The 24,292-nt window shown below is 34.2% G+C and overlaps 1 protein-coding gene across 6 annotated transcripts; it reads right to left on the bottom strand.

Annotated features, from left to right (window-relative positions):
• Positions 1 to 2,359: 2,359 nt before the first annotated feature.
• On the bottom strand, positions 2,360 to 24,083 carry GUF1 (GTP binding elongation factor GUF1). Of its 6 annotated transcripts, none has more exons than XM_067735848.1 (17): positions 23,711 to 24,083; positions 21,421 to 21,532; positions 21,124 to 21,272; positions 20,762 to 20,842; positions 19,779 to 19,856; positions 18,065 to 18,148; positions 14,659 to 14,723; positions 13,942 to 14,145; positions 12,329 to 12,468; positions 11,083 to 11,206; positions 10,600 to 10,732; positions 9,640 to 9,783; positions 8,577 to 8,710; positions 5,714 to 5,815; positions 4,725 to 4,844; positions 3,383 to 3,419; positions 2,360 to 2,547 (listed from the first exon to the last, which is right to left on the bottom strand). In XM_067735848.1, exons 1-17 carry the CDS (start codon positions 23,873 to 23,875, stop codon positions 2,410 to 2,412), a joined length of 2,010 nt encoding a protein of 669 aa, XP_067591949.1. In that variant the 5' UTR covers positions 23,876 to 24,083; the 3' UTR covers positions 2,360 to 2,409. The 6 variants fall into 6 exon arrangements, with proteins under 6 accessions (XP_067591949.1, XP_067591951.1, XP_067591952.1 ...); XM_067735849.1 differs by lacking the exon at positions 2,360 to 2,547 and adding an exon at positions 2,554 to 3,095; XM_067735850.1 differs by lacking the exon at positions 3,383 to 3,419.
• Between the last annotated feature and the right edge of the window lie 209 nt (positions 24,084 to 24,292).

Raw genomic sequence — 24,292 nt, 5'->3', positions numbered from 1 at the left:
GAACACATACATCTGAAAGATTCTAACAATTAACAGTAGCTATGAGCTTGCGTTTACTTTTTATTTGTTGTCATTATGCAATTAGATTTAAATTAAAAGACAATGTCTCTGCCTATAATTCTTAGTTCTGCTCCTTGGGGAGTAAAATATGCTTCCTTTTCTCTGCATATATTGCTTTCTGTAAGTCCACCTAGTAGAAGCATCACTTACATACCTGCTAATTGCCTATGTGATTGAAATGTATTTACAGCTAAGTTCCTTAAAACATTTAAATAGCAAATTTAGAAATAAATAGGACTGTTAAAATATGCTGCCTTAATTCTAGATAATGAACTTCTAATAGCCTTAAGTATTATACATGGTTTTTGAACAGGAAGTGAAATCAGTATTATCTCCCAGTCCCACACCTGGTAATAAAGTATTGGTTAGTGCAAACTACCTTAGAAGGTCATATAGTTTAGTGAAAAAGCTAAAGATTGGTGCACGGTTCAGCTGTTATTTCTGTGCTTTAAATGTGCTTGCTGAAACAGTCCAAAATCTCCTTTCCATCACTGCCCTGTAAGTTCGAAGTCCATATACTCAAGGTCCACAGCAAACTGCGTTCCTGCTACTTTAACTCCCTAACTCAGGAGCTAAGCTGCAGTTAAGCAAAAAACTAAGTCTACTGAAGATATTTCCACAAGAGGCAATAAAGCATGGTAGCTAAGAATTGGGGTTTGGAGAAAGAAACCACTGTTTGAATCCCAGCTGTCAAGAGCTGTGATGATGTTGGACAATACTGATACATAAGTGTGAGCTTCTTCCCCTGTGAAATGGGATGGTAATGGTGCCTGTACCTCCATTGCCATGTAGTTTGAATGAGGGAATTGTCTATAGAGCTTAGCACAGTGGCTGTCACATATTAAACTCAATAAACGGTGGCTATTCTAATACTAATAGTTTACATTATTTTAACGTACACAAAAATCTTAGTAATATAAGGCCCTCTGGGGGATACACAACTCTCAATCATGTTTAGGAAAGTGGCCAGGGGAGAGAACTTAAGAGTATGCTAAAAAATCTGGAAAATACTTTTTGTACTACTATTACAAGTAAACTTTCCTAAAAAGTCAGAGGTTAAAGGGGAAAAAAAAAGTATCCAAACTGTAAGCATACTAATAAGACACAAATACTAAATAGTAGACACACCATACATACTATGTGCCAGGTACCAACTTGTAACTTTCCCCTGGCAATAATGGTAGAACATCTTGTCTTAGAAATGACATTAAAATGCTTTTCTAGTTTCAAAAATACTGCCATTTTCTAAAATATTGATACTTTGGTCATGAGATCTCATAAGCCACAGGTTATGTAACCCCCATACACAATTTTAGGTAAATCCCCACTATCTGAATTTATAATTATCTCATAATATAACAACCTTGTATAAAATTTATCACTGATAGTCTTATCCCTAGAAGACATTAACCTCATTCAATTCATTCAAAGTAAAGGACAAAAATCAATGGCTAAATTATTTTATCTTACTGTAATACAGTCTGCACTCTGGTTTGTTTATTGACTTGAGTAGACACGCTTTGAAAGTAACACAACTGTTTACTGGCTATGTGACCTTAAGTTATTTACTCAGTCTCCTCAATTATGAAATCTAGGCAATCATTATTAAACTGTCATTAATAACAGCTGCTGCTAATATCAAACATCTATCACTTTGCACAAATGCATTTTAATTCTCAGAATAAGACAGCCCCTATCATTTTAATTTATATGCATATGTAAACTGTCTAGTTTCAAAGTAACATTTGTAAAAATTTTATGAAAAACTACAGCACATGTCTAGATGCTGTTATTTGAATATTGAATAACAGATTCATATATATCTAAATATATCCATCTAACAAGTTGATACTTGAGGTGATTATGAAAATATTGTATCTTGGGCTTGAAACTAGATAGAATCTTAAGTACGGGGCCTTTTAGTGTGAGTAAAGAATATGCTTGAAAAATTAAGATTCACTGAGCACTGACTAGGTGTCATGCAGTCTTCTGAATATTGTAAACATATTTAATCTTCACAGCCTATGGAGGTAAGTAATAGTATAATCCTGATTTTACTAAAGAGTAAACAGACAAAGAGAGGGTAATTTGGCCAACGTCACTTTGCCTAGTGAGTGGTGGAACAGAAATTTGAAACCAGGCAATATGGCTTCAGAATCTATGCTCTTATCCACCCATGACTCTCTTTCGAAGAAAAGCCAAGAGGTTATTTAAAACTGAAAACCTGGAAAGTAACAAGCAAATTTTATAATTTTCATTCTGTTGTGTTCAACATATTATAAATTACAAAGAAAAAATAAAAGATACACAATTTTTAATTTATGAAAATTCCTTATATTTTCCCACCAATTATTTATCAGATTGTGTTTTCAGAACTTTTATAAAAGCATCTTTTGGAACTTCAACATTGCCAACTTTCCTTAGTTTTTTCTTTCCTTCTGCTTGTCTCTTCAAAAGTTTCATTTTTCGGGTAATATCACCACCATACTGAAAAACATTTTTAAAAACTACAAGTCCAAATCACTCCACAGAAAAATAATCCTACAATTACCAAGAGACATCAATACAATTACAAAAACTTTACAATTATTATCCATGAAGTAGACACCTGCAAAGTGTCTTCCTAAGGGTAACTTCCAAAGTTACGCCCAAGCAGATCCTAATTTTACTGTCTTCTCAAAAGAATAAAGGCTTTATTTATTTATTTGTTTTTGGAAGAAGATGAAGATCCTCAAGGAAACCCAGTACAACATTATGCATGTCAAGGAAAAGTTATCCATCTCCTTACTGATTCAAGGGCTTGAAATTTTAGATTTAGCTGTAGTCTAATACAGAGACTCACATAGGCTTAAATGTGTCAGTCCCTATGCTAAGGATTTAGAAAAAGCATTTATCATTTAATTCTCATAATAACTTAATCTTTTTTTTTTTAATAGACGAAACAGCAAACTTGGCAAAGTAATGCAGGAGAGATGGAGTTCAATTTCAGTTTCAACTCCCATTGTAAGACATAGTTATTGTCTTCAAAATCTGTCCTTATAAATTAAAACAATAAAACATTATCCTGATCATAACTATTATAAAAATGTTCTTAGACAGTTGCACATAAGGAAAATTTTAAAAATAAGATGGGAAAATGTGATCAAAATGAGTATGCTATTATTAAAGTCAAGCTGAAATTTACCTATTTAAAAAGAAAACATGGAGATGAGATAAAAGGTATTATAAAAACCAACAGTGGAAACCAATGTATTTATACCCCCTCTGATTCTAAACTTATAAAATAGGTATATTACAAAATAGAACACATGTAGATACGTACGCATTTTGCCAAAACATTTTTCCTATAGGCTTTCACACTGTAAACGAGAAAGTTCTGTATAAGTACATAACTTATACTATTTAAAAGTACTTATTTTCAAAATCAATCTCCCCTTCAGGAAACATATTAAGATCAGGTCACGCCTATATAAAATTGCCGTAAGCAAATAATTAGATAGCTTAAATGCTCTTGTATTTATTTTCACGTATTTGGAATAAAATAGAAAATTAATTCAACATGAATATCAACACAAACTTTGTTAAGAATAAAAAAAGGTCAAGGCTTGTGGGCAGTCTTGAAGAGGTCAAATTTAAGCATGGTATGAGCTTGATTACAACAATTATAAAAGGTCATTTCCAGCTCAACCTAAAAATACTACTACTACTACCACTACCAAAAAAACTAAAAGGGTTATTATCTCATTACTAACTCTACCGAATGTGGGTCAAGAGTGACTAGGAATATAAAGAACGATATATTTTACAAAACCCATTTCAGGGAAAACAAAATAATTTTAATACAGTCATTTAAGGAGCAATAAACTAATCTATTTCTATAATGTATGAGAAATTTGGAGGATCAAAATTTGAAAATAGCTCCACTTTTTTGTATTCCATAAGAAGGTATAAAAGTCTTCTTTAAGGTATTCTCTACCTCAGCACATTTATGTTTGAATGATTATTTGCTAACTGTTTTAAATTGCATTTTCCTGGATGTTCCCCTATTATAAATAAACTTCACTCTGCCTAATCTCTGGGCATTTATGAAACACAAAATAACTAAAGCAAAATGGTGTTAGGAAATGAAATTCACTGCAAACAGAGGCTTACAATTTATCCCAAGACTACTGCAAACCCCTGAAGCCTAACATCATACCAGCATTCCTCTCTCACCTTTACAATTTACAACCTGACTGGCTCTGGGGAAGTGATATTAAATGCTTCAAGTAAAAATCATAATTTAGTTTTGTCTCTTGCAAGAATTACCTCCAACACCTTTTTAATTCCAGTTCCTATTAGTTTATAATCTACTTAAAGAGATAAAACCATAAAAACTTTATAGAAATTCATTAACTATGAAATTCAGTGGGGTCACTGAATAAAATAAATGGAAATAAAACTCCTCACAGCATATATATTAATAACTAAATAATTATCACCCAAAAGTGTCGTATAAGTAATTCAAAGTAATAGTCATCACTTTAGTAGAATTAAGAGATTAATGTATCTATAAGTAGGAATAAAGTTTAGGACAATGTTAAGTTTTTTAATATTCTTTCATTTTCTATGTATATCACTGCTAAAACCAACCAGTGTTGGTTGAAAAATGAATTTCAACTCACGTTTCTCTTGCAATGATTTTGCTTCCAAGAGCAGCTTGAATTGCTATCTCAAACAGCTGCCTAGGAAGAGAATCCTTCAGACGTTCACATATGGCTTTACCAGCAGAGTATGCTTTGTCTCTGAGATAGAAAAAATGCAGTTATTCACATATCCTAAATAAGAATATTTAAAGTAGCTTTCTAGTTAATATGCATAGTCAATGTAAAGGCTATTAAGGAGATACAAATGGAACTTGTTTAACATAAGCATCACTTAATCTCTGAATCGTATATGACCTTTCTGATTGCAAAACTAACAATTACAGAAAATCTAGCAAAACATACATTAGAGAATAAAAACCATCCTTGACGGGCTTCCCTCACCCATAGAATACCACTGTAAAACATTCTAGAATGTTTGTTAAACATATATCCATCCTTGTAGTTATTTTTCTGCATACATATTTATATTTAATTGTTTTTTACAGTTTGGATCATAGTGTTTATGATATATTCTACTTTTTTACTTAATAGACATTTTATACATCACCAAATATTACTCTACAATATAATTTTAATGGCTTAATAGATTTATTATATGGGTGCCCCATAATTTATTTTAACCAATCCACTATTCCTTGAACATACAGGGGATTTCATTTTTCATTATTATAAAAGTTTTAATGAAAATAAGAAACTTTTTGTTCTCAATTCTAAATTTATCATAGTTTAAAAAACATTTTCTTTTACTTTGTCTCATGTGGTAAGGGAAACATTTCTTTCCATGACACTACTATTTTTGGCTATTGTAATTCTGTTCTCCTTTTAACAGTTTGGAAAGAGAAGCATGGAAAAAGAATGGAAGGAAAAACTAGTACATGGAAATTTAATTACCTTTAATTAAGTTTTCAAAATGTAGCTGTCAAATAAAAATGAGCAACCAATAATTAAATGAAAACGTCAAAAAGTGGGTACTTTCACATTCTGTGCTTAGTTTCTATTCAACTTACTTGTGTACAACAGTTACTAGCTCTTCTACAATATTTCCATTCAGTAGAATATCCATTTTTACAAGTTCTGCAGTCTGGTAGCCTGCATCTTCGTAGTCAAAACTAACAAGGAAAAATGTCCAAGTGATAGATAAACATTATATTTCCCAAGAGACTACATTTTTTTTCTTTTCAAAATATCTTTTTTCTACCTCCTGCCATATCCTTCCCAACAGATCTAACTTTCAAACAAAATGTTACATATAAATTGTAGATGAATTGATCTACATGACCACGGTAAGGAACAAACGTCCTCATCTTTTTACATTTATGAAATTAGGTACAAAAATCAAGGGGAACATGCTCTACTAAAGGAAGGGGAAAAAACTGTGAAGCCAGGCTAAGAAAATGGATCACTGAAAGAAAATGTCACCTACCCAATGTTCCCTCCTAGCAGCTGGCTGGCTGTAGACAACAGTACATTCTAGTGAGTCATTCTCAGACTCATGAGTTGGGTTTCTTTCTAGTTTTCTATTACCAGTTAAATAAATGCTATGACAGTGCTAAGCAGCCATTAATAAATGAGACTTCTGGACTTCATATATGGCTCTTCAGTGTGAACCTTCACAGGGCTTTTTTGAGAATGAAATGAGTTAATACACGTAAAGCACTTGAACAGCCTAGTACATAAAAAGTGTTAAGAACAGAGCCTAGCTGAGCACAATATGCATTTAGTGTCAACTATTTCTATTAACGATATGGTCAAAAGCTTAAAGTGCTAATCAAAACAGGTTTAACTTACAAAACTGATGTCTTATGAGAAAGAAAATTTCAATTATGCTTTCATGTCTTTGCAATTATGGACGAGAACATGTGTATTCCTCCTGCCGTAATTTAATTTTATTTTATTTAATTTTGCGGTACACAGGCCTCTCACTGTTGTGGCCTCTCCCGGTGCAGAGCACAGGCTCCGGACGCGCAGGCTCAGCGGCCATGGCTCACGGGCCTAGCTTCTCCGCAGCATGTGGGATCTTCCCCGACCGGGGCATGAACCCGTGTCCCCTGCATCGGCAAGCGGACTCTCAACCACTGCGCCACCAGGGAAGCCCCTGCCTTAATTTTAAAACAAACCGGTGCCTAGAGTTGCAAATGTTTGGCTTCGAAAGGTTTTCAGCAGGAAGGTCACTAAGTGACACTAATACTCTCTAAAACCCGATTACTGTCTAAAGTGTTGCTAAAATCCTTCCTTTTTTCAACAAACATCATTAATCATATACTATATAAAGGTACCATGTTAAGTACTATGCAGAATAAGAGGAGATAAGACATAGACTTAGTCCCTGGACTTTCCACCTTGTTTACAGCTTTATAATTTTCTATGCTCCAAAATCTTAGAATTTCAATTTTTTAGAACATGAAAAATTATCCACATGTATTTTTGAACATAAAAATTACCTTAATTTTGGAAGCTGGAATTATTTTTACATAGTTCAAAATAAACCATGTTCTCTCACTTAATGTGAAATATATTTAATTTTCCATGCTAAAAGATTTTTAAGACCACTTAACTCAGAAAGTCGTACCCAAATGCAAACTAGAATTCACAGACTTGTTAAAAGTGTTATAAACACTTAGTAATCATTCTTTAAATTATAGTAATTGTTTAACAACTTACTGCCTCAATTCAGTTTATTTTAAATTACATTGCTACTTATTTGCTCAAGCTCTTGTCTGAAAGAAGACATAGGAAAAAAATTCGGTGACGTATTAGAAAAAATAAATTCTCAATACAAATAAAGAAGATTCCTTTGTATCAAGAGTTATGCTGACTCTCTTCACTGAAAAGCTCATTTCACAAAGTAAACTTCCAGGTCACTGTAGCATGTTCTTCAAAATGTTGGGATCTTTCTTTGAATGTTAATTTTAAGTATGAATGTACATTCATGCATGTTTTACAGATGTGAACATTCACTTTTCCATCAACTTCCCCATTATATTTTACATTTCCTTTATATCCTAGTATATGTTATCTAGTAATGTAGGATTTTAGGACACTAAGGGCACCTAGAGTTATTTGCCTTAACAAAAAATACTCCCACAATGCTATACTCTTTCTTCAGTTTTACCAGGCTGTTCCTCCATGTACTTTTATGGGATAAGATAATGGTTTTCATGATGCAGACCACTTATTCCTGAGAAGACCAAGTTATTGAAGTGTTCACAAATACAGAGGCACACCTAGCATTTTTTACAGACTAAATATGTGCTTCTATTTTCCAAATGTACACAGATGCTCCTAGGATTACATAACATACAAATACATTTTAAAAGTGTCACTGAGGTCATAGTAGCTTTTTCAAATTATTATAATTTTTAATCGAAATACAGGAGTACAGCTCCTCTCATGAACAGGGCACTAAAATTTTTGCCATTAAGAGAGGAGTAATAGGGGCTTCCCTGGTGACGCAGTGGTTGAGAGTCCGCCTGCTGATGCAGGGGACACGGGTTTATGCCCCGGTCCGGGAGGATTCCACATGCCGCGGAGTGGCTGGGCCCGTGAGCCATGGCCACTGAGCCTGCGCGTCCGGAGCCTGTGCTCCGCACCGGGAGAGGCCACAACAGTGAGAGGCCCGCGTACCGCAAAAAAAAAAAAAAGAAAGGAGTAATAGTTTGATGAATCAAAGAAATTCATTCTTCCATTAAGCAAATTACAAGTACTCTGTAACACCTATAAGCTTGCTCCAAGCTTTTCTAACCTTACAGTGTGATTCTCAACCATCTTCAAGATCACTGAGATTAAATAAGTGGAGTATTAGTAAACACTTGCTGGTCAATATTTCATAAAAAATTGTCTAAGTATCAGAGTTTCCCATTAAATTTTTACCTAGCATATCCAGAAGACAGAGATTTCAAAGAATCATAAAAATCCACCACAATTTCATTCAAAGGGAAGAGATATTTAAGCATTATTCTATTTTGATCAATATACATCATATTCTTCTGAACTGCTCTTCGAGCCTGAAAAGGGAATAAAAAATGTATTGAATGATAACCTAATCAAATAATGGTTTATTTAATGGATATAGGAAGATGTCAATTATCAACTTTAAAGAATGGGCAAAACGAAGGAATATTTTTTTAATGATCTAGTAAAAACATCTGACCAATATTTATAATACAGGAAGAACCATTTTGTATCTCAATTACAATATATTTGCTACCAAAGCTTTTAATCCTTTGTCTTTATCAAACTACTTTGTCTTTTTTAATTATACAGTATTTCATTTAACAATAAATCAAATTAGCTACAGATAAAGTCAAAGTTCTAATTTCTTATTTTACAAATAAAAGAAATTTAGGCCCAGAGAAATTAAGCGACTAAAGTTAAATTTTTTTGTGACAAGACAATTAAAATTCAAGTCCACTAGTCATTTGAGAGTTCTTTTCAATATGTCAGAATATTTCAAATACGTACTTTTTAAGGACTATGATTATATCAAATTTGTGGATTAAATCATTTATTACAATGTGGCAAGAACTAAAGCAAACTGAGGAATACCTTCCAAACAAAGGTCTCTAAAGTATTATAATTATCTTTCAAATGATACTCAATTTCAAATACTCAAAAAGGCGAAAGGAAATTATACCTTACTCAAGTTAAAAGGCCATCAAATTCCTTTCCTTTAGGCTAAAATATCAATTCAATAAACTAACACAGATGATCAAAAATTCTGGCTCTATTTTCTTATTTAAAAATCAAAATACTGTAATTATATATATGTATATCTACATGTATAAATAGGTAAAATATATATAGATCTTTATGAAAATTTCTTTTGTTAAATTCAACGTGCACTGCCGAGAGAAACAATTCAAAACCTAAGCTGGGTACCACTGTTTGAGAAGACTAAAGTTTACTTTTGTATCAAACAGTATTACATTTATACCTGGCAAAGCATCATTATTTTTCCAGTATATTTATCTGGTGTGATAATGGTGCCCAAAACAATCGGCTCCAAATATTCTGTTACTTTTGACTTATCAGGGAATTGTGCAGGATTGATGATTGTAATTTCCTTTTCTCTGTATTCCTAAAAATAAGAAAAATCACCAATAGTTAAAAAGAAATCTTAATAATTACAATGTTTTAAAATTTGTTATTTATAATATATATTAGAATTTACTGTTACTGAATGTGTTGGAATAAACACAAAAGAATTCTTAAAGGTTAGAATATTATCTTAACACACTTTAGATTAAAAACTCTCCAACTGTAATCTTTAACATTAATAACCATCATTAATATATTCTGGTTATTGACGTTTACTAAAACACATTGTGTACACCACTTAGAAAAATATGATGGAAGGATACATTTTAATCTGCTCCTTATAAGGCAGTGTAAGTAGTTTCCCAAGTTAATTTTGTTGGAAAATATTTACAGATGCCAGTTAATATTTGTTTAAAATGAATAGATTGCCACTTAGACTGAATACAATATTGTCTCTACTGTTAACTTGAAATCTAAATTTCCTACCACCACGTAGGACAGAATGCTTTACTTTTCATAAGATGAATTACTTATGACCGAAATTATACTCTTAATCTTTGTGCTGAATTTTGAACAGTATTTTCAGAACTAACTCTACTTTTTACCCTTAGTAACAGACTAGTATTGATAATGTGGACGTTTTATCAGGTTAAGAAAAATACTGCATAAATTAGTTCTCAAGTAACTTCTCCATCATAAGGTAATTCAACTTTTATTACTATTAATCAAGAAATATTTAGTTTTAATAGCTATTCAGCTACTGGTGTACTAAAATATTTCTCTTGTATTCTGCACACACATACACACCCACATACATTTATTGAGTTTTCCTTTGTATGCTGACTCACAACAGTACCTTTATCAATTTTGCTGATGAAAGAACAGCTTTATATGGAACAGTAGGTGTTGTCAAAATAACAGAAGCATTATATTCTTGCTCAAGTCGCTGGTTGAAAACTTCCATATGCAGAAGTCCAAGAAATCCTAACCTGGGGGAGAAAAAGCCAAACTCCAAAATGTTTATGTCCCACGGGCTGTATTTTCTTTGATGAATATACTGCTACTTTGTGGGGGAGGAGTGGAATCAAAAGAGTCATTCAATCTATCACATCATAATTAAATGCTAGCATAAATTCATTAAATAAGATAAAATCTTCCATTGGTAAAATAGCTTTAAAACTTACCCACAGAATATGAATCCACAGTGAGAAATAGGCAGACATTGTTTAGTTCATTTTACACTAATATGAACTTATCTTCAGAAATGTTAAAGAGCAATACACCATTTAAACTTTACTTTTCAATAAAAATGGAACACTACAACATAACTGAATCTTACCTCCAGCCAGCACCTAGGGCAAGGCTACTATCCCGATGAACTGTCACACTGGAATCATTTAGAGTCAGTTTTTCTATAGCACTCTTCAGGTTATTATATTCAGATTGGTCTATAGGGTACATTCCTGGGGACACAATGATTTCTAATTATCACATGTGAAACGCTGCCTAGAAAAGCTAATATGCACTGCTGCCAAGTTCAAAATTAATCGCTTAGCTTTTAAATTACTTTCTGTATTTCACTGACCAAAATACTGGTTTGCTAAGAAAACTATAAATATTAAGTTAAATCGGCTTCAAAGTATTTTGCGAGTTTCATAAACGTTGAATTTACCACTAGATTCACACTCAAAGTGATGTTTTTGCTTTTGCAAAAAATACAGAGAAAACAAAAAAGAACCATGGGAATTAAGCCTATCAGGAAAATACATTGTGTTTATTTTAAGAAACAAAAGTGCAAGACATCCACAACCACAAATGAAATTCCATGAGCAGATAAAAAGCAGAGGTAGAAATGAAAACAAGAACTACTGATTCGTCAGATTCTCTTTCACCTCAAACCCAAGTCCTCACCTCTTAAGTTCTTCAAAATCCAGATGACTGACTTTGTCTTAACAGGGGCAGGGAGAGTTAAACAACATTTATAATTCCCAATGAGAAATACAAAAGCGAGGAAACAAGGAATGGATACCCGGTACAGAGTAACCAGATGACCTTCAATCAGGTCTTCCTTTTTCAAATGTATGTAATATAATGCAGAAATAAGAGGTTCTGAAGTTATGCACACATGAGGTGACACTCTTCTCTGCCATGCCTACACTAGTATAATACAGTATTAAAGAAAGGCCAGCTAAGGGGAAGGCAGTCAGTAAATGTCCACTGATAATCAGTAATAAAAACATCCTAATTAGGAAAGTATTTCAAACACAATGACCTACTCTCTAGTGAAACAAGAAGGAAGTTCATATTACTGTGCTCTTCCAATATATCAGAGGGCTTGTTTAAAAGGTTAATTTTTAAGAAGTCCTAAAAAAATTTAGGAAATTATCTCCCACATAAAGTTTCACCATACATATGCAATTAACTGCTATGTAAATAGCACGCCCACAAAAAAAAAAAATTAAGAAAAACAGAGTAACTGTTATTTTAACAGGAATTAGCTGCTCTTTAAAATGAGTATTTCTAATAAATTTTATTTCAATTTAGAGTAAACTGGCCCTTATCCTTTGAATATGTGTGCTCCTCACCTGCAAATACCATTGGCTTCGCTGATTTAAACCCAGGCAAGGGTTCCACTGGTTGTTTATGTAAATATAATGTATCTCCTATTTGTGCTTCAGTGACATCTTTCATCCCAGCAATCAGATAGCCCACCTGTCCTGCATATCTAAATAAAATTATTATATGGAAATATTTACTGTTTTCATGTTTCATGTGCACACTCACAATCAGCTCTACTCTTCTAGGAAATGATCACACTTTCCAAACAAAACCTCATCAAACTGAAACTAAGTGCTACATATCAATTCTCAACTCTAAGAATCGTCAGCAAAAGAACATCCCATGCCTTACAATCCATTACCAAGGACCTCTGCAATACAATAAGCCTAGGGACCTTCTTAATGACTCTGCCCACCTCTGCATATTAAACAACAGTGAAACTGATAAATGCAGAAACATAAAACGCTCCTTGTAATATTTGTTTTATTAGTGAATTATATTACAAATGTCCTTTAAAAAAGAAAAGAAAAATTTTAACCAAGCAAAAAAATGTGAACTCTCAACAAATCTGATTATCTGTTTGATGTGCCTCTTGCAGGAAGAGCAAATCCAAGATTTCAGAGTTGTAGCTTTTTTTTTTTTTTAAAGCAAACTTCCTAAATGATAATTTCCATTTAGGATGAGGTACAAAAATCTTTACTAAAGATGCAGTAATTGTCAATATATATGCGACACAATATAGACAGACTTTGCATAGCACAGGGAATTATAGCCATTATCTTGCAATAACTCTTAATGTATAATCTATAAAAATACTGAACCATAATGCTGTATGCCTGAAACTAATATAATACTGTAAATCAACTATACTTAAATAAGATATAGACAGATTTTAGAAATATTTGAAAAAATTACAATAGACTTTATGACTTTCAATTACCTAAAAAAAGGACAAAATAGTGCAGTTTTAGACATACAACATTAAACTATCAATTGTGGCCTATATAGTCACCTGGTTCATATCCTGAATTTGACAAATGATGAAACAAAGACCTTAGAAAACTATGTGCCCAAGGTAATCTATCTTAGTATCTGGGGTACTAATGGAATAGGCACTCAATAAATATTTGTTTTATAAGTGAACTCAGAACTCAGTTTTATAATGTACACTACCTTGCTAACCTCAAACACCATAAATTCTTGTTAATCAAAGTTTTACCATGAATTCCACACTAAAGAAAACAATTATCGAATTTTCTTCACTATTTTATGTTGAAAAATCTAATTACAAAAAAATTAAATGTCAATAATTGATACCCAGTATGGACATGGATATGGATGAGAGAATTATCTCTTCCACTGTCTCATCAAGTACATCAATGTTGGACCCAGTCTGCAACCAGAATATAAAATTAGTTGTGGCTAGTCAAAAGGAATAAAAAAATACATCAAATCCCTACTGTCCCTCACACATGAGATTCTTTTTCAAAGAGGATTCACTATGTAGTTGCATTCAATAATCAGGTTTTGTTTTTTTTCTAAGTTATCAAATTGGGATCATTCTAAGCGCACCAAGTTAAGAAAGGCTGTGACAGAAACACATACAAGTGTCTTTTAATTACTAATGCAGATTACTTACAGTTTGTGAGTTGGCTGCTCATTAGGATTCAGAACTCCTACTTCGTTAACTTCATATGTCTTTTGAGTATGCGCAGATACAATTTTATCTCCTTTGGAAACCACTCCATCAAATAATGCTACATTGGCAATCACACCCCTATACTGGTCAAAGGTGGAGTCAAATACCAAAGCTCTCAAGGGATTTTTGCGATGCACTTTAGGACTATTAAAAATAAGTAAAGAACAAACACTAATAAATTAAATTTAAATAATAAATAAATTAAAATCTTAATATAACACCTTTTTAACTCAAATATTATGCTTAATTTATTCTAGTACAGTTGATTAACTGACAGCTAAAATAAAAGGACGTTTCTATAAGGTATAATGCCTATATTAGTTTTAATTCGACCTCAAGTTTTAAATACATTTTAAATGACTGTTTTTAAATTACTTATGAAACTGATTAAATATATTTGTTCAGGATTAAGAAAAAACAATAATTACCAATGTATTCAAGTCTATTGCAATAATTGTTAAGAGATCTCTATCATCCTTTTTTCTTTTATTTTTCTATACTGTATTTGCCTTCTATATGTTACTAAAAATAAATTAAAAATTTATTCTCACTGACTGCAAAGAGTACATTTGCCATAGCTACTAAGCTAAAATAGCAGATCAAACTGATGGACCTTGTACTGTTAAACAAATAGTATAAAAAGAGCAAAATACATACGGGGGTATTCTTTTGATGACTGCCTGAAGAACACTTTCAACATTCGTTCCAAGTTTAGCAGAAATCTAAAAATATGTATGTGAAACAAACACTGAAAAAGTTAAGACTTCACTTTTCTATCCTTGTGACTGAGCTTTATAATTAGAAGGGAAAAAGAACTCTAAAATTTATCAATTTGCTTGAAGAACTTGGTAAAAGGAAGCACAAAGCATATAACATATCAACAACTGCCCTTCCATTACAGTTAGGTGATTCTCTGGTATTAAATTACAAAAGCATTCTGATTATGGTATTGAAAGAACAGTGGACTAAGAGTTCAAAAAAATCTGGGTTATAATCATCACTCCACATGTAATAAATGACTTCAAACAATACACATTTCTTTAAGCTTCAAATTCTTCATCTGATAAATGAACTGATTTTTCATATTTTACCTAAACCTCAAGGTTGCTGTGTGAATAAGCAGTATTTGTGGATATCATACAGGTAACTGTAGGGCATATTATTACTATTGTTCTCACACTGAAAATACAGGTCAAAAGACTCAAAACACATGTGCATTTGACTCACCTTTGTCATTACCAGTAATTGAACTTATCTCTGAAATCTTTATTTCAAACCCAATTCCATGAATACTTCCTCTTACCCTTTAAAGTCCCTCTAGATCAGAGTTTCTCAACTCGACACTAAGGACATTTTGGGCTGGATAATTCTTTGTTTGGGGGGCTGTTCTATGAACTGTAAGATGCTTAACAGTATCCATGGATTCTCATCTACCCACAAGATGCCAGTAGCATCCATCCCCCAGTGTGACAACAAAAAAGGACTTCAGACATTGCCAAATGTTTCCTAGGGGCAAAACTACCCCCTAATGAGAACCACTGCTTTAGACTCTAGTACATTCTTTGCAACAATCCTTTAAGATCACAACCTCTAATCCACTGAATAGGCTACTTTTTTTTTTCATTATCCATTCACCCCCCTGCCTCTTTTCACAGCTGAGACTCCAAGGGTCAACTGTTTGTGATCACTCTGTTTAACTACTTTTTATTCTCTATCCTAAGCAGTTGGTAAAACCTCAACTGTGACTGCATCCAACTATGTGCCTTTTCTATGCCTATAATCAGAACAGCTTAACATTGCTGGAGAAAAGTCAAGTAACTGGTCTGGTTGGTTTCTGTAAGTTCATGACCACAGATCTCAATGTGCAGTTAACATTTCCTGGTAGTCCCAGGACACATCCCTTACTAAATTCACATTGTCGCTCATTAAGATAATTCACACCACCTTCCTTTTCAATCTACACATTTTCCCTATGGCCAATTCACTCTCAGATACGGTTGCCTCTTACTTCATTTAAGGAAACAGAAAACATCAAAAACTCCTTTACCCAAACATACAAATCCATCTGCACCTGTATACACAACCTCTTTGCCTTCTCTCTTGTTACAATCTATATTCTCACCTCTCTGAAAACTCAATCCTTGCATCCTCCTCTTCTGAATCCTACTCTCTAATACTTCTCAAATTCTTACTCAAAACCCCCTACAAATTGATAATAATGTAGTGTAGTCTGGCTTCTAGGACCTCTTTTTCTACCTACACTTCCTCCCTAGGAAACGGCATCCATTTCTGTGGCCTCAATACTACATACATGCTACAGACTTTTAAATATCTTCGACTCAGCCCTCTCCACAAATGCCAGAATTGTAGATTTATGCAATATCTCTACTTGGATGTCTAACAGACATTTCAAACCCACTATGTCCAAAACAGAGCTTTTCATTTTCCCACTATGTCTGTTCCTCCCCGAGTCCTCTCCATATTAACAAATACCAGTATTCAACCAGTTGCTCAAATCCAAACCCTCCTTGATTCTTTATTTCACTTCCTTACACGTAACACACCAGCAAAATCTACAGTATCCACAAAATACACATCAAATTTGCCCACTTCTTCAACATCAGCAGCACATACTTAGCCACCACCATTTTGCACCTGGGCTACTACTACAAGCTGGTTTCCCCATATCTCCTCTTACCCTTTTTTAATCCATTCTCTATAAGGCAACCTGAATGATCAGCTTATTTTCCTCTCTTGCTTTAAAATTCTTTCATTATCTTAAAAATTTTAAACCCTTTAGCACAGCAAGAGTCCCAGAATGACTTGATTCCCACCTAACCTACAAAGCCGTTTCATCTAACTTGCCTTCTTTCTGTTCCTTAAACATGCCAAACCTTGCCAAACATGCCAAGCCTTTACACTTGCGCCTTCCTCTTCCAGAATGCATTTCTCCCAACTCTTCATTTCTTCAAGTCTCAGTTCATCAGAGAAGAATTCCCTAAGTTACTCTGCATCACAGCTCCTCTCTGAGAAAAAGACTTTTTTCATTGTTAAGTATGGTAATTCCACCTGGAACAATACACTCCGTTAATGTATTTCCTTGATAACATATGTCTCATTCAATAATTACTATACTTACTTCTCTTTTTACTTATTCAGTGAGTGCCTCCCCAAGCAGAATATAAACACGAGACAGAGGTCTTGCCTGTACTGTTCACTGCTATTAAGTATATGAATGAATTTCGTAAATATTTATTAAAATCTGAACAGTTAATTATACTTCAATATAACATAATCCAAGTCATGATACCATAATTTCAGAACTGCCTTACAATGAGGTCCCTCTTCATAATAAAAACCATTAAATTCTACGTATATATCCAAGAAAAAAAATTATTGCTTTTTCTCGTTATTATCAAGTTTATATAATCAGCCAATGTGTTAAAATTAAAAAAAAACCAAAAAAACTCACTTCATCAGCTGAAACTTGCTTTTTCAAAACTCAAACAAGATTGAAAGTGGAAGCTAAACATTATATTACTGCACTGACAGACTTACTACACAAGCATGTAGCACAGCACAGTTCAGTGATGGCTATTTAATACCCAAAGCACCATTTAAAAGGTAAATTTAAAAATTCAAATTTAAAATAGTATCAACTTTGATATAAATAAAATCTATTTCCAAGAATGATATGTACATATGCCTTGAAATTAGTCTGACCCTGCTCTTCAAAGAGAATATTTCCATAGAGGCAAAATGGCATACAAGAAATAATACTATAAAGAGTTGCAGGAGGCCTACATTTTAGTCCTGGCACATTAGCTAACTAGGTCTATAACCTTAAGAAAGTGATAAAATCTTTGACTCTTAGTCTTTTCAACTGTATCATAAGAGTAATTTCTATCTGTCCTAACCATATAATAGGGATTTTTGGCAAAGATCAAATGAAATATCAGTAAAAAGAACTTTGTAGAACTGTAAGATAATAATATACTTAGGCCAATTACCTGAGATTTTTGAAAGTAAAACCAAGTCTTCTAAAAAAAAAAGAGTATTTTACCTTAATACATTCATCACTTGGAATATCAAACACCTTTTCAATTTGTTTTTCAACGCTTTCAGGATCAGCATTCTTCAGATCTATCTTAAAAAGAAAAATTCATTATGTCTTAATATAATTAAATTAAAATGTATTATTTATTAGTGGTATTTGGAGATAGATAAAAGCATACCTGCTTTTAAGCTAACTGACCCCTTTATGATTTTATTTTCAAAAGTATTAAAATAAGAATAATCTAGAAAAAGGCAATATAATTTTAACAAGCATGGCCACTGAAAATAGGCAGACAGCAGAGCAAGCATGAAACTGAGGCAGTTAGCTATTCAAGGCAGAAGAGTTTAGTAACACCATGTAAACCGATTTTATAAGTTAGATATAACTTATAAAAACAAACTGTCTTACCTATAAGCAACCTTGCTTCTTTTAAACCTAACTTCAATATCAAAAAATAAAACTGAATGCCATGCAGATTTTTAATTAAGACTCTTAATTTATTAATTTTAAAATATAAAAGCTTTATCAACACTGCTCAATTTAGCACTTAACTGTTAAGTGTCCTGTGTTACACTATTTCATCCTAGTTCATAAGGTCCTTTTCTTTTCCTTTATATGGTTTAGTCCAACACTATTGTGCCTGCCCTGCCCTTTACTACAGAAACAGCCCCCCATCACTCCATGTAAGTCAGGGAGACCATCTTCTCAACTACATGCCAGGGTATAGGAGCTTGAGCTGCAATTTTATCATATGCAATTCAAAGAAATAAATCCCACCAATATACAACTGACCCTTGAATAACAAGAGTTTCAACAGCACAGGTCCACTTGTGTGCAGATTTTTTTTCAATAAATATGTAAAAATACACTTGTAGAACATCATGTGCAAGACTTGTATTGAGTGGATAGCCTATCCCTAGCAAAGGCATAAGATGAGTGATATTTAACATAAAATTAATAATGTGTTGGTTTTCTTACTGTTTTATAACTTTGCTTTCAAAGAATTACATTACCATACAGTATGCCTCTCATAACTGGAGAAACTGCATATCAGCCTATAATTATATATAAGCATATTTTTTTAAAATGTAGCAATGTTTCCAATACTGTTATAAATGTGACTGTAATACTGTATGCCATAAAAACTTTGTAAGGATTCATTCATTAGTGTATATGCTAGGTTTCCATGAAGCAATCACATACAGTATCATACCATAAAGCAATCATATTTCTGCTTCATTATCAATGTGTGAATCATTATACCTGCAAATGAATATGAAGTTCTTTTTCACATTATGTTTTAATTTTTTGATGTCTGGTGTCAGTAATACATATAACACCTACGGTGTTTTGTATCACCTAAGACAATATTGATGTAAGTACTGAGAGATGATTCACCTTATAAACAGATGACATAAACTTAGGGTATTGATAAATAGAGTACTGTAAATATATTTTCTCCTCCTTATGATTTTCTTAGCATTTTATTTTCTTTAGCTTACTTTATTGTAAGAATATAGTATACAATACATATAACTACATATAACATACAAAGTATGCATTAAGAGACTGTTTAAGCTACTGGTAAGGCTTTGGTCAACAGTAGGCCATTAGTAGTTAAGTTTGTGGGGAGTCAAAAGTTACACGCAGATTTTTGACTTTTCCTTTATATAGTTTACAAAGTAAAATAATAAATAGCACTGTTGTGCTAACAAATTACCTTGTTTATGACTGGAATTACCGATAGCTGTGCTTCAAAAGCAAGAAAGAAGTTTGCTACAGTTTGGGCTTGAATACCCTGGAAATAACAAGACACAAGACACTAAGATGATCATTCCACCATTTATGGCAAAAGTTGTAATTCAAGACCATTCCACACATCCTCATCAAAAGCAAAGGTACAAGGCAAACTATGGTATCTATACTTCCATGCATCTGGATCATTCCCTGTGAAAATTTCTTTCAGTTCATGAAATGTTTTTTAGAGGGCACTGTATTAGGCTTTGGAGACAAAGTAGTAAAACACAGATCCTTAAAGACCTCTAAGCCTCCCAAAGGACTCTTGTGACACATTTTGTAAAGCCCAGTATATGTATGTAAGGTAGAGACTGACTCTCCCTGACAGGCTCAGGGAAGATTTAACACAACAACAAAAAAATCTTTGGGTTTTGAATGAAGAGTCTGTGAGAAACTGAAACATATCAAAAGCTTACTTTAAATAGTATATCATAGCTCTTATATTCTCATCTCAATATGTTATTATGGTTATATTTATACCAGAGAACTTGGTAATGTTATTGACATGTTTCTTTAAACCTAACACTTCCCAAATTATTACCTTAAAAACACCCCAAATGACCTCAAAAATAAAGATTTATTTTCAAGTTCTGCTAAAAAATTGAAACCTCAGATTAAGAACTGCTTAAAATTGAGGTTTTTTTGGCAGGATGTATATATAACATGACATACTTCAAAAATCTCTTGAACAATTTCTCTTAACATTTTTGAAAGAATGAACTAGTCAACTTCACAGACAACTTTAGTGTAATAAAACTTCAAATTAACAGGACCAAAACATAACTTTAAGTAATAAAATAAATCTTATTTTCTTCAAACACAAAAATTCTATTTCCCAAAGCATTTTAAGGAAAACCCTGGAACAACCAAGTAGCATATCACATCATATAAAATTAAAGTACCTACCTCATTTGCATCCACCACAAGTAAAACACCCTGGCAAGCTGAGAGTGACCTGGATACTTCATAACTAAAATCAACATGGCCCTGAGAAACAAAAAATATTAATGCCTCTAAGTGTTGGAGTTTAAATGTTTCTTAGGGAGGGGCACTATGGTAAATATATTGACTCCACTGGATAAAAAGTTAATAGGTTTCTTTTTTAGCCTGTGCTTGTGAAACAACTGACACTAACATAAGAACACTGAGAAAACAAAAAGCAAAGTGAGGTGTTTAATGTTCAGTTCAAAACCTGAAAAAAGGATTTGTTAGCAGTATTAATACAAGGCTGACTTTAACAATAGAGAAAAAATTGATATTAAATTTACCGGTGTATCGATGAGATTTAAAAGGTACTGCTTTCCTTCATAATCATAGAAGAGAGACGCTGTCTGTGCTTTAACAGTGATTCCTCTTTCTCGTTCCACTTGCAATTTATCAAGAACTTGTTTATTATTTTTTGTTTTATCAATTGCCCCTATAAATACAAATGTTTATTGATATTTCTGAGCTTTTAAAAAGAGACAATACTGCATATACAATTAAAACCAAACTTTTAAAAAGCATGGTAAAATTATCAATTATTCATTGCCATTAATTAGGTATAGAATATAAAATGAAAATACCTGTTAGTTCCAGGAGCCTGTCTGCTAAAGTACTTTTGCCATGATCCACATGTGCAATGATACTGAAATTTCTAGTGTTTTCAACAGAGAATCTAGACATATCAATTTTTTCCTAGAAAGGGGAGAGACATATTACATTTATGAGTATAAATTGTGCACAATATGAAACAAGTATACTAAATTAAAGAATGTTCTTTTAGTCTTCTTAGAACAATTTCATTTACAGCATTTATATTGTTTATATTATTCCTCTGACAGTAAAGAGACATATGGCTAAAGTCGTATTACAAGCAATGGATTACAACAGGACCATCAAAAACATTGGTTTCACTGTCAAAGGTGACCATATAGCTAAATAAAAGTCTCATAATATTTCCATCACTCGAGGGCCAATGAGGAACTGAATGTACTTTCATGAATGGAGAACACAAGATACATAGAGGGCCAATGAGGAACTGAATGTACTTTCATGAATGGAGAACACAAGATACGTAGAGGGCCAATGAGGAACTGAATGTACTTTCATGAATGGAGAACACAAGATACCTAGAACTCTACAGCCTTAGAGCAGCGGTCCCCAACCTTTTTCGCACCAGGGACCGGTTTCATGGAAGACAATTGTTCTATGGATGGGGGGCAGGGGGAGGTTCAGGCAGCCATGCGAGTGATGGGGAGTGATGCGGGGCGGCAGAGGAAGCTTCCCCCCCCCCCCCCCCCCCCGCTGGACCTCACCTCCTGCTGTGCGGCCCGGTTCCTAACAGGCCTCAGACCAATGCTACCACTGCCGTGGAGCACCTGGTCTAACAAAATCTCTTGAAACAAAAAAGCTACAGAGAAGCTGAAAGAATAAAAGGAAAAGTTTTCGCCCCCATCACATATTTAATCAACAGTCTACTTAAAAATCTGTGCTCCTAGTAGAGCCTTCAGAAGTTTAATTTAGATGATTTTGTTATTTGACAACTTCTTTGGAGAGAGAGAAGGAAAAAATATGACCACATCAGGAAAAAAAGCCTCTTTTTTTTATCACTTTAATTCTTAAAATATTTTGAAAAGTTAACTTCTGATTTTTAGTTGCATACACCTTTACTGTTTTACTGAGACTCACTGCAAATTGCTAAAAACTGGTATTTAAGCAGATATGTCAGTTTTTTGTACTCAAAACATTTCATTTTTCCAATCAAATTTTTATCTCCTAACCAGCAAAAAAAAGTGAAATTACAATGAAATACACAACTCTCGTGAGCTTAAGTTTCCTTTTTTTTTGTAAGTGCTCCAATACAAGGCGCACAATAAGAGTGCAACTACACCTGAAAGGAATTCTGCAAAAAAACTAAACCTGATTTGTTTGCCCCGTGGATTCCCCCCGCCCCCAACATTCAATTCAAAAGATATACAGTCCTGCACCATTTTTAAGATCTGAGAATTGCAACATAAATCCATTTTACATTCCACAGGCATTTTAGAAAAGGGTAAAACCGAATAATTATAGTCTTTTTTATCCGCAGTTACTCACAACTTGCATTCAGTTACTTTACTGCCTAAACTGTTATCTCTTCACAGTTATCAGACAGTACAGTTTTTAAGAGTCGCTGGAGCCCCACCTCCTCCAACCACAGGAATAGTCAGAACTGCACAAGCCTGCTCCGGCTGAGGCTAAACGAAATAATAAAACAAACAGAAGCTAAGGCATACCCAGCACTCCTTATAGTCTAGGTACTGGGCTAAAAGGTCTGTGCCTTACACCGCGCAAGCCTCACAAACAGCCATTCGGAGTTTTATGAGCATCTCATTCAACAACGTTAGAAACAGTCACAGGAAGGTCAGGTAACTTGCCCAAGTCCCATGGCTAAAAAGTTGCACGAAAATGGAACGAGCAGCTTCCCCAGTAGGCTTTTAAAATTAAATACATGCTGAGACCAGCACCTCGCATAAACAATAAAAGACTTCTGATATCACCAATGAGGAAAGTTAGGGCGTGACTTGCCCAAGGTCACACTGGTGAGCAATGGAGTCAGAAACCCGAGCGGAGCCCGCGCCCTTCTCAGAAGCGCAGCCTGCGTTCACAGGTAGTCCTAGGAAGGCCGACACATTCCCAAATTCCCAAATTACTTATAAGTAATTTAATATGGATGTTGGTGTATAATTTTTATCTTCATAAAATGGGCGAAGGCATTAGGATTAGAAGTGTTTAAACTGAAAAAGTATCCAAACCCAACAAGTACAACAGTAGCAAAATAAGCCCCCCCCCAAGTTTTAAAACTTGGCTGACGAGAAACTCAGAGGCGGTCACCTTGCGGTCCGCAGAGCTGTAGCTCCTGTCCGGAGTCTTGGACTCGGCTGCAGCTCCCCGGGTCGGCGCGGGGCGAGGCCCGGGCAGCCCCCGACGCGCCGCCCGGGTGGCCCAAGCCGCCAGCGCGCGTCTGCGCCAGCAGCCCTGACCCGCAAGCGTCCACATCCCCCCGCGCAACAGAATCGTCAGGAGAGGGTCCCGAGACGCGACGGCGCCATCACCCCCGGCTCCGTTTCCTCCAAGACGCCCCCGCTGGGAGCTGAAAGACAGGATTCAAACACGCTTTCGGAAGCAGGGAGGAAGACTTAAACTGCGAACCACGGCCCAACTAAAGGCCCCGGCAGGACGCCCAAGACGCTCGGCGACTCGCTGACGTCCGGACGTCGCATGACGTCTTGACGTCAGCGTGCCTCCGCGCGGAGCTCTAAGGAGGTCACGTGAGGGAAGCTCTCGCGGGCAGTGTTAGCAGTTCTCTTAGCGAAACCTTGGGGGTTAACCTACCAAGTGGTAAAGTACGAGAGTAACTTTTAAAATCTGGAAGCTGAGGTGTATTCTCCATGTTATCTGCGGTATCGCTAGTAT

The sequence above is a fragment of the Pseudorca crassidens genome, chromosome 4 (assembly GCF_039906515.1).
Source record: "Pseudorca crassidens isolate mPseCra1 chromosome 4, mPseCra1.hap1, whole genome shotgun sequence".
Lineage (NCBI taxonomy): Eukaryota > Metazoa > Chordata > Mammalia > Artiodactyla > Delphinidae > Pseudorca > Pseudorca crassidens.
This window is presented reverse-complemented; position numbering and strand designations above follow the sequence as displayed.